The sequence below is a fragment of the Littorina saxatilis genome, linkage group LG2, assembly GCF_037325665.1.
Source record: "Littorina saxatilis isolate snail1 linkage group LG2, US_GU_Lsax_2.0, whole genome shotgun sequence".
Classification (NCBI taxonomy): Eukaryota; Metazoa; Mollusca; class Gastropoda; order Littorinimorpha; family Littorinidae; genus Littorina; species Littorina saxatilis.
The window spans coordinates 86821252-86834322 of record NC_090246.1 but is presented as its reverse complement, the minus strand read 5'-3'; the positions used below and the strand labels follow the sequence as shown (position 1 = coordinate 86834322).

Sequence of the window (13071 nt, the reverse complement as noted above, 5' to 3'; positions counted from 1 at the left end):
TACTTCACAGGGTTTAGCCTGGAAGAAAAAGACAATGGGACATTTGTCCCCCTCAACCAAATTCTAATATGGGACATTGCTTATTTACGTGGGTCTGTGATTCGATCGATATCGCTTGTGTTGACAGTTTCCACAGAGCGTAAACGCGCAAGCACAGATCGGTCCCGTACAGATAGTTAGTAGGATTGGTTGAATACTAATGAATTACATTTTAAAAGCTAATCACAGCGCGTTTCACAAACTCGCAAGTTGCTCGGCTTGGCGCCCATTTGCTTTGGTCTTTCCGAACACTGTACTCCCCTAAAAAGGGGTGCATGGGGTGGCGCAGTAGTACGTAATCTCAGTGCGCCTTTTGACGCACTGGAAGAAATTCCAATGGGACATTTTGAGATGTTATGCGCCAGTGGCGCAAGGCGCACTAGTAAATGAAACCCTGACTTCACAAAGGTGTGTAGCTCTATACAAAAGTTGTGAGATCAATATTTTCCAATATGTAATTGACCACAAGAAAGTACACAGTTTGCATGAAAAAGGCGAACGAACGTCCGTTTAATTTGTCCCATTGCTTGTAAGCATTGCATGTGTCGAAGAGGTCTGAGGGAATAATTGTCATTGAGTGTATTGCAATGGACTTACCTGTTTTACATCGTTCGACTCCTTTCTGTAAAACTGTCCGTAGCACTATTCGTGTAAACGTAGAGGTTACATGCCGAGTCTCAGTGATTATTAAAAATAATGGTCGAAGTTAGCGGATCATGAAAAATGCGTCGCTTCGCTCCGTTGGGCTTCAATTAGCTTTGTTCGGGCGTCAATCCCCGATGACGACCTCGAAGTTTCAAATGGAAGCATGTTAACGTGTAATTATCAGCGTTCTGTTTCATTCAGAACTTTAAACAAAAAAGCCTGCTCTGATTTCTTCACACTGTTGAATTTTGAAGAACATGTCAGAATAGTAGACTTGGATTCTAGGGATTATGTATGGTGCGATTTGACTCTTTTACATCTGAAGTTTGTGATTAAAGGAGCACTTTGTAACCTCTCGAGCTCCTTTCTTTTTATTTCTTTTGCCCCTGTTTTAATTTTCCACAAAAACTCAGGATGCTATAGTTCTGGTTTTACCTTTATATCAGCTTTCTAATTGTGTGGCTGAATATTATTGCCACTTAGTGCAAGTAGAATGGTGCTGTACCAAAGTAGAGGTGGTGGTACTAGTACGGTATATTGGATAGTGCTTGCTGTTACCGACATGTTGTGTTCAATTGTTGTCATGATCAGTTTGAAGCATTTGTGATGTTTTCACAGGATTTGAACCACCAGTACCCACGACAGGTATGGGGTAGATTATTTAGCATTGCACGGCAGGTAAAAGACGATTGAAGTAGAACGCTGTTGTTTCAAAACAGAGTGTTCGATTCGCTTTAAAGGTACCTTCATTCTCGTGTTAGCGAGCATGTGCACCACCATTGATCTGTCCAGGCTTTTACATTAGACAAGAGCATCCTTCCACTTGGACACATACCCACATCCAACAGCCTGGGTGCTTCCCGTGCAGTGTCCATTTTATTTCTGAATTAATGTCGTAAGTGACACATATAATTTCCATGTACAAAAATGATTTAGGAAAAAAATCTTCATCTGCACAGAATGCATAGGGGAGTGATTTTGGGCGTATGTCCTGGTGGACGGTTGCTCTTATCCTGTGTAAAAGCCAGGTCAGATCTGTGTTGGTTGACATAATCGTTTACACTGAAACGAGGTATCTTGAAGGAAGTCTGCAGAGTGGGGAGGAGGGGGCATAAGGGGGAGGGGGGGGTAGATAGTGTTAATAACGAGAGTTGATGATGATACAGGCATTTTTCACTTTTATTTAAACCTTTGACTATGTTTGAGGTAAGATATTCTCATGCTATTGTTGAGTAGTGCATTGTTGTGTTATTAATCCAACGTTTTTCCCGTAATCATGACCTTTGCTTTTTCTTTGTCGACAGCTGTCTGGTGAAGGCGAATTGTTTCCCCTTACTCACATTGTCGTATGTACAACTACTGCTCAGTGTCTGTCTGGTTTCTGGTTGATTCACACGGGTTTGCGCAAAACTCGTATGTACTAAAATGTCGTATTTGGATGATTGAAATGGCTGTTTAATGTTACTTTGATTCCTTTATTGCGTTGTTGTTGTCTTGTCCACTGACTAGGTCGACCTTATGTGTGTTTTCTCTTAAATATGAGACAGAAGAATGTATATATATATATATATTGTTAGTTATTGCCAAACAAATGCAATTCAATGGTTCATGACACAGTTTATGTTGTTGGGTTTTGTTTTTATTTTTGTCTTCTTGGACATCTTCATGCAAACTGGCCTTGAATTCTAAATTTAAATCTGTTGTCACATTTGCAGTAGTCATTTTGGTCAGATGTTGGTGGAGTGGGTGCGTATTGTATAGCACGAAAATTAAATTTGATCCTTTCAAAACGTGTTCATAAAAAGTTCGAGTGCAGGAAAGATTTGCTCAATAGGATAGCTCGCGAATTCCTCGCGTGGAAGTGACGTCATATACTGAAAGAAGTAAAGTGTAACTTTGAGATTTACTCCGTTTGACGATGAACCGCACACGGGACTAATTCGGGAAAATTGCCGCTGGTCCCTGACCTATTCAGTGGAACTTGATAACCATGCATGCACCTGTTTCATTTTATGTGTTAAAATGTCATGAATTGAAATGGGTTGGGAAAGCACTTTCTGTATATTGTTGTGTAATGTCATCGATGTCGCTGTATTGTTTGTATCCGCACTGGTCCCTGTGTGTATTTATTTTGCACTTTGTTGTTTTGCACTTACTGTCCTGTAGTCTAACCTAATGACTAATGTACTAATGTTTAAAAAACCGAATTATTTTGTTTTTAACCAAGGTAGTACATGAGATATTGGTGTTCTCTACTGTTGTCTGAGAGTAATCCTCATTCGTAATAAATGTACAACTCAGGTTCTTTGGCTACTGACAATTTCTATGTACTGATTAATAACTCACGTGTAACAAAATAACTTCAGCTGTGTATTTTCTTCTTCATACATGACTAACGTAACGAGGCATGGTGTCCTGTGTAACGATTCAGTGTTTATCTGAGACGTGTACACAGTGGTGTAACCTTGCACAGCACACAGCCAATGGTATGATCAGATGTCAAACTGATTTTATCACAATTACTCACAGGTGAAGCGCCAAGACCCACTCCTCCCGGCCCAGCCATCGACGGTAAGCATAGTTTGATTTTTACATTTAGTCAAGTTTTGACTAAATGTTTTAACGTAGAGGGGGGAATCGAGACGAGGGTCGTGGTGTATGTGTGTCTGTCTGTCTGTCTGTCTGTGTGTGTGTGTGTGTGTAGAGATTCAGACTAAACTACTGGACCGATCTTTATGAAATTTGACATGAGAGTTCCTGGGTATGATATCCTCAGACTTTTTTTTCATTTTTTTGATAAATGTCTTTGATGACGTCATATCCGGCTTTTCGTGAAAGTTGAGGCGGCACTGTCACGCTCTCATTTTTCAACCAAATTGGTTGAAATTTTGGTCAAGTAATCTCCGACGAAGCCCGGACTTCGGTATTGCATTTCAGCTTGGTGGCTTAAAAATTAATTAATGGCTTTGGTCATTAAAAATCTGAAAATTGTAAAAAAATTATTTCTTTATAAAACGATCCAAATTTACGTTCATCTTATTCTCCATCATTTTCTGATTCCAAAAACATATAAATATGTTATATTTGGATTAAAAACAAGCTCTGAAAATTAACAATATAAAAATTATGATCAAAATTAAATTTTCGAAATCAATTTAAGAACACTTTCATCTTATTCCTTGTCGGTTCCTGATTCCAAAAACATATAGATATGATATGTTTGGATTGAAAACACGCTCAGAAAGTTAAAACGAAGAGAGATACAGAAAAGCGTGCTATTCTTCTCAGCGCAACTACTACCCCGCTCTTCTTGTCAATTTCACTGCCTTTGCCATGAGCGGTGGACTGACGATGCTACGAGTATACGGTCTTGCTGCGTTGCATTGCGTTCAGTTTCATTCTGTGAGTTCGACAGCTACTTGACTAAATGTTGTATTTTCGCCTTACGCGACTTGTTTTTTTCTCTGGTTGCATGACAGATGGTGCGATATTACAATATGTCTTACTCACAGAACCCTCCATATTTTTAACACGGTGGAACCCCCATTTCAAGACCTCCAAATATAAATGTGGAAATCAGGTCTTAAACAAGAGGGAGTCTTAAATTGGAGGTAAACTTACACACGTTGTAAACCGAATAGATTCAATAGCATGGTCTTGTCAAAGGAGAAGTCTTAAATTGGAGGTAAACTTACACACGTTGTGAACCGAATAGATTCAATTGCATGGTCTTGTCAAAGGAGAAGTTTTAAATTGGAGGTAAACTTACACACGTTGTGAACCGAATAGATTCAATAGCATGGTCTTGTCAAAGGAGAAGTCTTAAATTGGAGGTAAACTTACACACGTTGTGAACCGAATAGATTCAATAGCATGGTCTTGTCAAAGGAGAAGTCTTAAATTGGAGGTAAACTTACACACGTTGTGAACCGAATAGATTCAATAGCATGGTCTTGTCAAAGGAGAAGTCTTAAATTGGGGAGTCTTTACAGGGGGTTTCCACTGTATTCTGTTTGGACAATAATGTGCTTATGAACAGATCGTGTCAGAATCAGTGTAGGCTCAATTCTGTCCCTGTCTCGCTGTGTATGGAGATTTTGGCTTGGATTTCGTTGTTTTTACATTTAGTCAAGTTTTGACTAAATGTTTTAACGTAGAGGGGGGAATCGAGACGAGGGTGTGGTGTATGTGTGTGTGTGTGTGTGTCTGTCTGTCTGTCTGTGCGTGTGTGTGTGTAGAGCGATTCAGACTAAACTACTGGACCAATCTTTATGAAATTTTACATGAGAGTTCCTGGGTATGATATCCCCGGACGTTTTTTTCTTTTTTTTCGATAAATGTCTTTGATGACGTCATATCCGGCTTTTTGTAAAAGTTGAGGCGGCACTGTCACACCCTCATTTTTTAATCAAATTGATTGAAATTTTGGCCAAGCAATCTTCGACGAAGGCCGGACTTCGGTATTGCATTTCAGCTTGGTGGCTTAAAAATTAATTAATGACTTTGGTCATTAAAAATCTGAAAAGTGTTAAAAAAAATGTTTATAAAACGATCCAAATTTACGTTCATCTTATTCTTTATCATGTTCTAATTCCAAAAACATATAAATATGTTATATTTGGATTAAAAACAAGCTCTGAAAATTAACAATATAAAAATTATGATCAAAATTAAATTTCCGAAATCGATTTAAAAACAATTTCATCTTATTCCTTGTCGGTTCCTGATTCCAAAAACATATAGATACGATATGTTTGGATTAAAAACACGCTCAGAAACTTGAAACGAAGAGAGGTACAGTAAAGCGTGCTATGAAGCACAGCGCAACCGCTACTGCGCCAAACAGGCTCGTCACTTTCACTGCCTTTTGCACTAGCGGCGGACTACGTTCAGTTTCATTCTGTGAGTTCCACAGCTTGACTAAATGTAGTAATTTCGCCTTACGCGACTTGTTCTTTTCTTAGAGAAGAGACAACTGTGTGCTGGTCCGCGATTGACCCTTCGTGTGTTTGTCTGGGCCTCAAACCTTGACAAATTAATTAATCTATCTCTTCTCTTCTAATCTATGTCCTTTACGTTTGTTTGGATGTGCAGAATCTCTTCTTGCTGTTCTCACAGACACTCCCGCTCCCCTCTCCCCCTCCCCCCCCGCCTCCACACAGCGGCACACACTCCATGTACACAAACACACACGAATGCACACACACACGCGCGCACGCACTCAAACACACACGCACTCACACACACATACAGACACACACACATACACACACACACATACACACACACACACACACACACACACACACACATACGCACACACACACACACGACCACCCCATACCCACTCTGTATCCCACCCTAGCCATATTAAGACCATAACTCACGTATATTCTTGTCCATCAGACTGCGCCCTGGCCCGAACTGACCTGGTCATCCTGATCGACTCCTCGACCAGTGTGACGCAGAGGAACTTCCGCAAGGTGCTCGACTTCGTCAAGGACTTCGTGCGCAACTCCGACGTCGACTCCGGTAACGTCCGTGTCGGTATCGTCCGCTACAGCACTGACGTGAGCTCTTTGTTACTTTCTTTCTTTGTTTATTCCTCTATCGTTGAATTTTAAGCGTTTATAAAAGCAGGGCTAACACCTTTTCGGTTGTCGCCGGAAATCCGGTTTTTGAAACCTTTTAAAATCGGTTTCTTAAAGCAAAACGTAAACAAATGTTTTTGTTTTGTTTGAATGGTTGATGCAGGCAAAATGTGTATTATTTTATAATTTATTAACATAAATGTTAGTACCAGGAGAGGCTGTTCTTTGCCCATGCCGCCGTGGACCCTGGCCTTTCAGGTTTTTCACACTTTTTTTGGTGTTAGCCCTGTACAAGCCCCAAAGGGTTTAAAATCGTGATCGTGATTGGCGGTTTTTGACCTTTCTGTGACCGTGATTGCCGAAATTTCCATTTCTGTGATCGTGATGGGACTTTGCCCGTGATCCGTGATGACAAAAAAAATCAAGTCTCGTGATCGTGATCGTCATTTGTTTTCGTGATCGTGATGGGCATTATTGCAAAGCATTATATTTTCAACGTACATTTTTCACAGCTGTATCACTCTATGGTCCTCTATTCGTCAAGGTGTTTGTGATCGTGAAAACAAAAATCAAGGTAACTGTGATCGTGAAAGCTAAAAATTTCCCTTCCCGTGATCGTGATGATACCCCCCCTTTTGGGGCCCTCTGTACAAGTTTTCACAGTATATGTTATGATTTATCATCGACCGAATTGTTTAGCATAGGTCCATTCCATTTCTCGTGTGACAGTACCAGTATTTATGAATTCAGTTTCTGAAAACTTTGGGTTAGGGTTTGATGTTTTGATAAACTTTGATGTTAATCTATTGATTTATACTTGGAAAGTGAAAAGGACACATGCCACTAGGTAGAAGTGCCGCCTTAACACAAACACACAGACACACGCCCGTACACACACACGCGAGAACGCACGCGAACACACACATACACTCACACACCCAAACACACACACACACACAAACACACACACACTCACACACCCAAACACACACACACACACACAAACACACCCAAACACACAGACACACACACACACACAAACACACACACACACACACACTCATACACTCACACACCCAAACACACACACAAACACACACACACACACACACACACACACACACACACACACACACACTGATACAAGCACGCAATTGTAGCACCCAATCATTTTCACTCAGTCCGCCCTTCTGACTTTCCTCATCTTACTCCTACATATCCTTTTTTTTTCAATCTTCTCCTCGCCTTGTCTCATTTTGCAGTTAATTCCTGAATGATACTCTTTGCGTCAGGTGGAAGTTCAGTTCCAGCTCAACCGGTACAGGACCACGAGGGAGATCCTGCGTGCAGTGGACCGTATCCGCTTCGAATTCGGCAGCACCAACACGGCAGGCGCCTTGCAAGTCATGCGTGAACAGATGTTTACTCCCGTTAACGGTGACAGGCCTGATGTACCCAACGTGGCCATTGTCATCGCAGGTGAGTCCGGGTTTGCAAAAAAACAAAACAAAAAATTTTAAAAAATTAAAATAAAACTCGGTTAAAATGTAAAGTGTAATTATGTAACTGATCGGTGTTATTTTTTTATTTATTATTTTATCAATACTAGCGTTTGACCCTCCCGTGAATGCTACTGACACAGGAGCAAGTCGGTTCTGGTCCTAGCAATTGCATTGCAATACAGTGCGAGAAATTCGCTTTTCCTTTTTTTGTGGGCGGAGCTCATCTTCACACACACACAAACACACACACGTACACACACACGTACATACACACATTATTATGTGCGCACACACACACACTTACACACACACTTACACACACACACACACACACACACACACACACACACACACACACACACGCGCGCGTATGGGAGTTTCAGCCAATAAACGCACTAAACATAGGCTTATTCGACACCTGTCTGACCCCCTTTGTTGTTTTCCTTGCAGACGGCGTGTCCACGGTGGGAGCAGAAAGAACCATCCCCGAGGCCCGCGAATCACACCGGGAGGGCATCCACATCTACACCATCGGCATTGGCTTGACAGACACGCGCGAGCTGAACGCCATTGCCACATCCCCTGCACGTGACAACAGTTTCACTGTCAAGAACTTTGACGAGCTGCCCAGCCTACCAGACATCATCTACGCCTCCATCTGTCCTGGTCAGTTCACATGAAGGATTGTTTTTGTTTTAATGAGTTCTTGATGTGTGTGTGGGAGTGTGTGTGTCTGTGTTTGTCTGTGTTTGTCCGTGTTTGTCCGTATCTGTGTCTGTGTTTGTCTGTGTCTGTGTCTGTGTGTGTTTTCATGACTTTTATATGTGTGTTGTTTTGTGATCTTGATATCCCCTGGTGTAAGCCAGCAATTTAGATATGTGAGACAATGAACAAGACTAACAAATTTCGTTTGAAGCAGTAGGTATTGTAAACTTAAGCAGTAATCTTGAATTCTTGGATAATTTACCGCCACGAATGTTGCGTTTTACCTGAATGCCTATGATTCTTTGTTTCAGAGGACTTCACAATGCCTCCGACAACCCGCCGTCCAAGTAAGTTTTCAAAACAAGTATTACCTTTTTTCTCCCCTTTGTTTTTGACCTTTGCAAAAATATCATAATCACCGTTTTATGTCAATTATCTATCTAACCTGTCGTTTTTAAAGCTGTAAACCTCTCTCTCTCTCTCTCTCTCTCTCTCTCTCTCTCTCTCTCTCTCTCTCTCTCTCTCTCTCTCTCTCTCTCTCTCTCTCTCTCTCTCTCTCTCTCTCTCTCTCTCTCTCTCTCTCTCTCTCTCGTATTTGTATAAAGCCTTTAAATAAAGAGATGTTGTAACCTCTTAGTTAAATAACGTGTAATGTATGTTTTAATCTGTAGTGTTGTGCGATTATTATGTTGTACCTTTTTTGCACCTGATGAGTTAAATTATTTGCAACGTTAACCATTTGTTCACACTCCTTCATAAGGGACTATGGCCTATTGAATAAATTATCTGCGTCTGCGTCTCTCTCTCTCTCTCTCTCTCTCTCTCTCTCTCTCTCTCTCTCTCTCTCTCTCTCTCTCTCTCTCTCTCTCTCTCTCTCTCTCTCTCTCTCTCTCTCTCTCTCATCTTTTGGCATTATTTATTGTTAACGTTCCCTTTGCAATATGATTGATTGTGAATGATTCAATAAGATCTACTTCTCATATCGTGTACTTACAAAATATTTCTGATGTTTTTTGCAGGACCTACGACGCGTAAGTATTAGATTCACATTTGTTTGAAATTCTATGTTCACTACCTTATTAAAGAAACTTCTGAATCGAAGTACAGTTATTAAGCAAAGAGTTCTTATTCAAGTTTCCCCATTATGTAACCCTTTTATCTTAACACCTTGAAAAAACAAAGTATTCCATGTTTTCGTTAAAAGAAAACCCACGCTCATTTCTTACATGAAACATTCATTACATTACTCCAAGGCAGCAGTTCTGTGCTACGTTTACGTAGCATATAAAACAGAAACTGTTCTTCTTCGTTTTCTTACAATATGGCATTGTTTCTTTTCTTTCTGGGAAAAGTAGCCTTACACCTGCAGCAGTTTCTGCTCAAAATAGCTAAACTGTTTGGTTGTTCTTGGTGCTGTGTAGGAACTACTAGTTTCACAGTGAAAGTATGCTAGTGTCCTTTCTGGACTAAAGTTTCAGAAACCATGCAGCAGTCAAAAACAAGAAAGGTAAGTTTGTATAACCTTTTAATTGTGGACAAAACGAAGCACAGAAGGCACAGATTTGATAGAGGAAAAAAGAAAGCACAGATTTCAAAGATATTAAAATGTGTTAGTTGTTAAGAAGGCAGTATTACATAAAGAAGAAGAAAGAAGAAAAACATCGCCTAAGTGCTATGTTTGCGCTTTGATCTTAAAGTGTGTTCGACTCGCGTTATAGTTTAGTATTAGAAAAAAATAGTAGCATTTAAAGCAGTATAAGAAATGATTAAAGTGACAAATATTGCAGCACCAACAACTACCACCACCCGTCGAACCACCACACCAACCACAACCAGAAGAACAACCACTAGGCGAACAAGTCTGGGTTTATTTTGATAACTTTTGCATTTGTACAGCACTCCCTATTACTTCACTCCGGCACAGAGACCTTTAGTTCCACAGAACCATAGTGAACCTCCGTGAAGCGCCGGTGCTAGGCATGATACAATGGTACCTGCGATGAAAGGACATAGCTCTGCATAATACGGTGGTACCTGCGATGAAAGGACATAGCTCTGCATAATACGGTGGTACCTGCGATGAAAGGACATAGCTCTGCATAATACGGTGGTACCTGCAATAAAAGGACGCCCCCTGGAACAAACCGCCCTGATATGGCCCTTCGTGGTCGGCTGGGCGTTAAGCAAACAAACAAACAAAAAGCCCCCTGGAACAAGCCCAAAGTGTCCTTACATTGCGGGTGACATCTCGTGACAGGTCTAGATAATAAGTAAAGGAAAAGAGATATGTCCTTTATTGGAAGGTGTACAGTCATTTGAGGGGTCCAACATCGCAGATGCCATTGTAGAGCAAAAGCCGTAGGGAGCTTTATGTCTTCGAAATGAATTCGTCATCTTCTGTTGCAATCACCCTCTCCAGTCTGCAGCATCTCTGTGTGTTGTTCGTGACCTGCTTTTTCTTAGAGGGGAAGGGAGGGTTTTTTGTTTGTATTTGCTTTTGTTTGGGGAGAGAGGGAGGGCATTGTGTAGAGCAGAGAAGCAGGTTTTGATAAGGACGATTGCAAACCTTCCCCTGCATGATCTCAAGCACTGATAATATAATTGACACGCATGCTGGCACACATTTTGATTGTGTAAAGATCGGACAGTTTCATTGCAACAGACACTTAACGACGTCTGGCCAGTTTTCTTGGTAAGATCACAAAGCACTGGAACTTGTGGGTAATGGCATGCTGTTTGTATGTACACAAAATCGGCAAATTCGGAGAGAAAAAAGCATGCATTCATGATTCTTATTTATCTTTGAATAAGATTTGCTTTTTCAGTGTCATTATTTGCTTTCTTTCCTTTGAATAGTTTTGCTTGCATTTTGTTAGTTTGTTTGTTTGGTTTTGATGTTTTCATCATTTACAACTTCAGTTTCCGTACCTTGTCATTTTTCGGTTGTAGTTTTATATATTTACTATCTTGATAGTTTTTCCTGGTAGTTTCATTTTACTACCCTTCTTTTTACAAGACTATACTTGCGTACACCATTTGCGGTTACTCTTTTGTTGTTTTCTTCTTTTCTGCTATGAGCTGAGATGATCAAGTATCATTATTTACATTAAACATATTTTCCTAATAATACAAAACACGTACTAAATTTTCAATGTTGAAATTCTAACCAACAAAGTAAATTACAGTTTCATACTAACCAACAACAACAACATCAAAAGTTGTGTTCCCTTATACTCTCAACATTGTTAACAAATCTAACGAAAGGGACACATTCCTCAATTATTGAATGCCTGTTACAAGATTCTAATTTTGTGTGTGCCTGTTAAACGTTTCATGTTTTGGTCACATTGGCAGTAATATTAACCTTTTATGTGTTGATGTGCTTAACATTTCACTCATTTCATTTTGGTCTTCATACCATTAATACACTTGTGTATCTTTATATGACTAAAGTGTTATCGTTAATTGGTGGACGAATTGATGTTTAACTTGTTAATATGTTCTAATGTTGTATCTTGTGCAATTGTTCTTCCCTAGCACGCAGAACAACTACCACCACAACCACAACGCCCAGACCAACGACAACAACACGCCGACCAGGTGAGAACGTTGGGCCGGTTAAGTTGAAGTTACTTAACACATCAACACTTTTTCAACACTATTATACACACAAAACGGTATTTTTAAATATTGTGACGCAATGAGTTTTTAAAGTCATGTACTAGAGCAAACGTTTCTGGGGGGGAAACACATTACAAGTTCATTTTATCTTTGTTGATGAATAAACTGAATACGATTTCTGAATACAGTGTAAACAAATTGCATACTTCATTGTTTTACAAATTGAATACTTCACTGCTTTAGTGTTCTGTTACACAGGCATACTTCCTGTGTACATCACTCTGTGTGTGTGTGTGAGTGCGTGCATGTGTATGTGTGCGTGCGTGTACGTGTGTGTGTTTGAGTTTGTGTGTGAGCAATTTTGTGAGCACTCTGTACTTTGTTGTGTTTGAATGTTAGAATGTACTCAAGCCAAGCAACATTCCTGTGTATTGCATGTGGTGGTAATACAATCTTATATGTCTTATGTCTTTGAACACCTTTTTGTTTCAGTGTTCAGCGAGACAGGGACAGACCTGATCTTCATGCTGGATGGCACAGTCAACGACCAGATCTTCGGGTGGATGAAGAACTTTGTCAAGCGCTTTGTCAGCGAAGTGGATGTGGACAATGGAGAGTACCGGGTAGGAGCCATCACCTTCGACAGCAGTCCCAACCTCCAGTTCCACCTCAACAAACACAACTTCGCGGATCAGGTTTGTCAATGTTTCAATAATAATAATAATGACAGCTTATATAGCGCAAACCACAGGAATCCATGCTCTCCACGCTTTTTTTTTTATCCATTATACTGCGTTTAAAAAGTACAGTTCTTAGACACAGTAAATATCCCTCTGAAGGGAGATAAAAACAAAAATGATATTTTAATCCTGCAACAAGCTACTTCAAAGAAGTGTAAGCTTTTTGAGTTTGTAACAAATAATCACATTATTACAATGATATTTGTCCATGCTCAAACCCACTTTGTC

At 40.2% G+C, this 13071-nt stretch overlaps 1 protein-coding gene across 1 annotated transcript in view; it reads left to right on the top strand.

Annotated features, from left to right (window-relative positions):
- Nucleotides 1-13071, top strand: part of LOC138960437 (uncharacterized) — a 220068-nt gene that overhangs the window by 167209 nt on the left and 39788 nt on the right. Inside the window, exons 67-76 of the mRNA XM_070332349.1 lie at nt 1303-1329; nt 3214-3255; nt 6091-6254; nt 7568-7754; nt 8228-8443; nt 8794-8829; nt 9502-9513; nt 10270-10341; nt 12020-12082; nt 12596-12798. Coding sequence (XP_070188450.1) covers nt 1303-1329; nt 3214-3255; nt 6091-6254; nt 7568-7754; nt 8228-8443; nt 8794-8829; nt 9502-9513; nt 10270-10341; nt 12020-12082; nt 12596-12798 — 1022 coding nt within the window. The remainder of the gene's footprint in view (nt 1-1302; nt 1330-3213; nt 3256-6090; nt 6255-7567; nt 7755-8227; nt 8444-8793; nt 8830-9501; nt 9514-10269; nt 10342-12019; nt 12083-12595; nt 12799-13071) is intronic.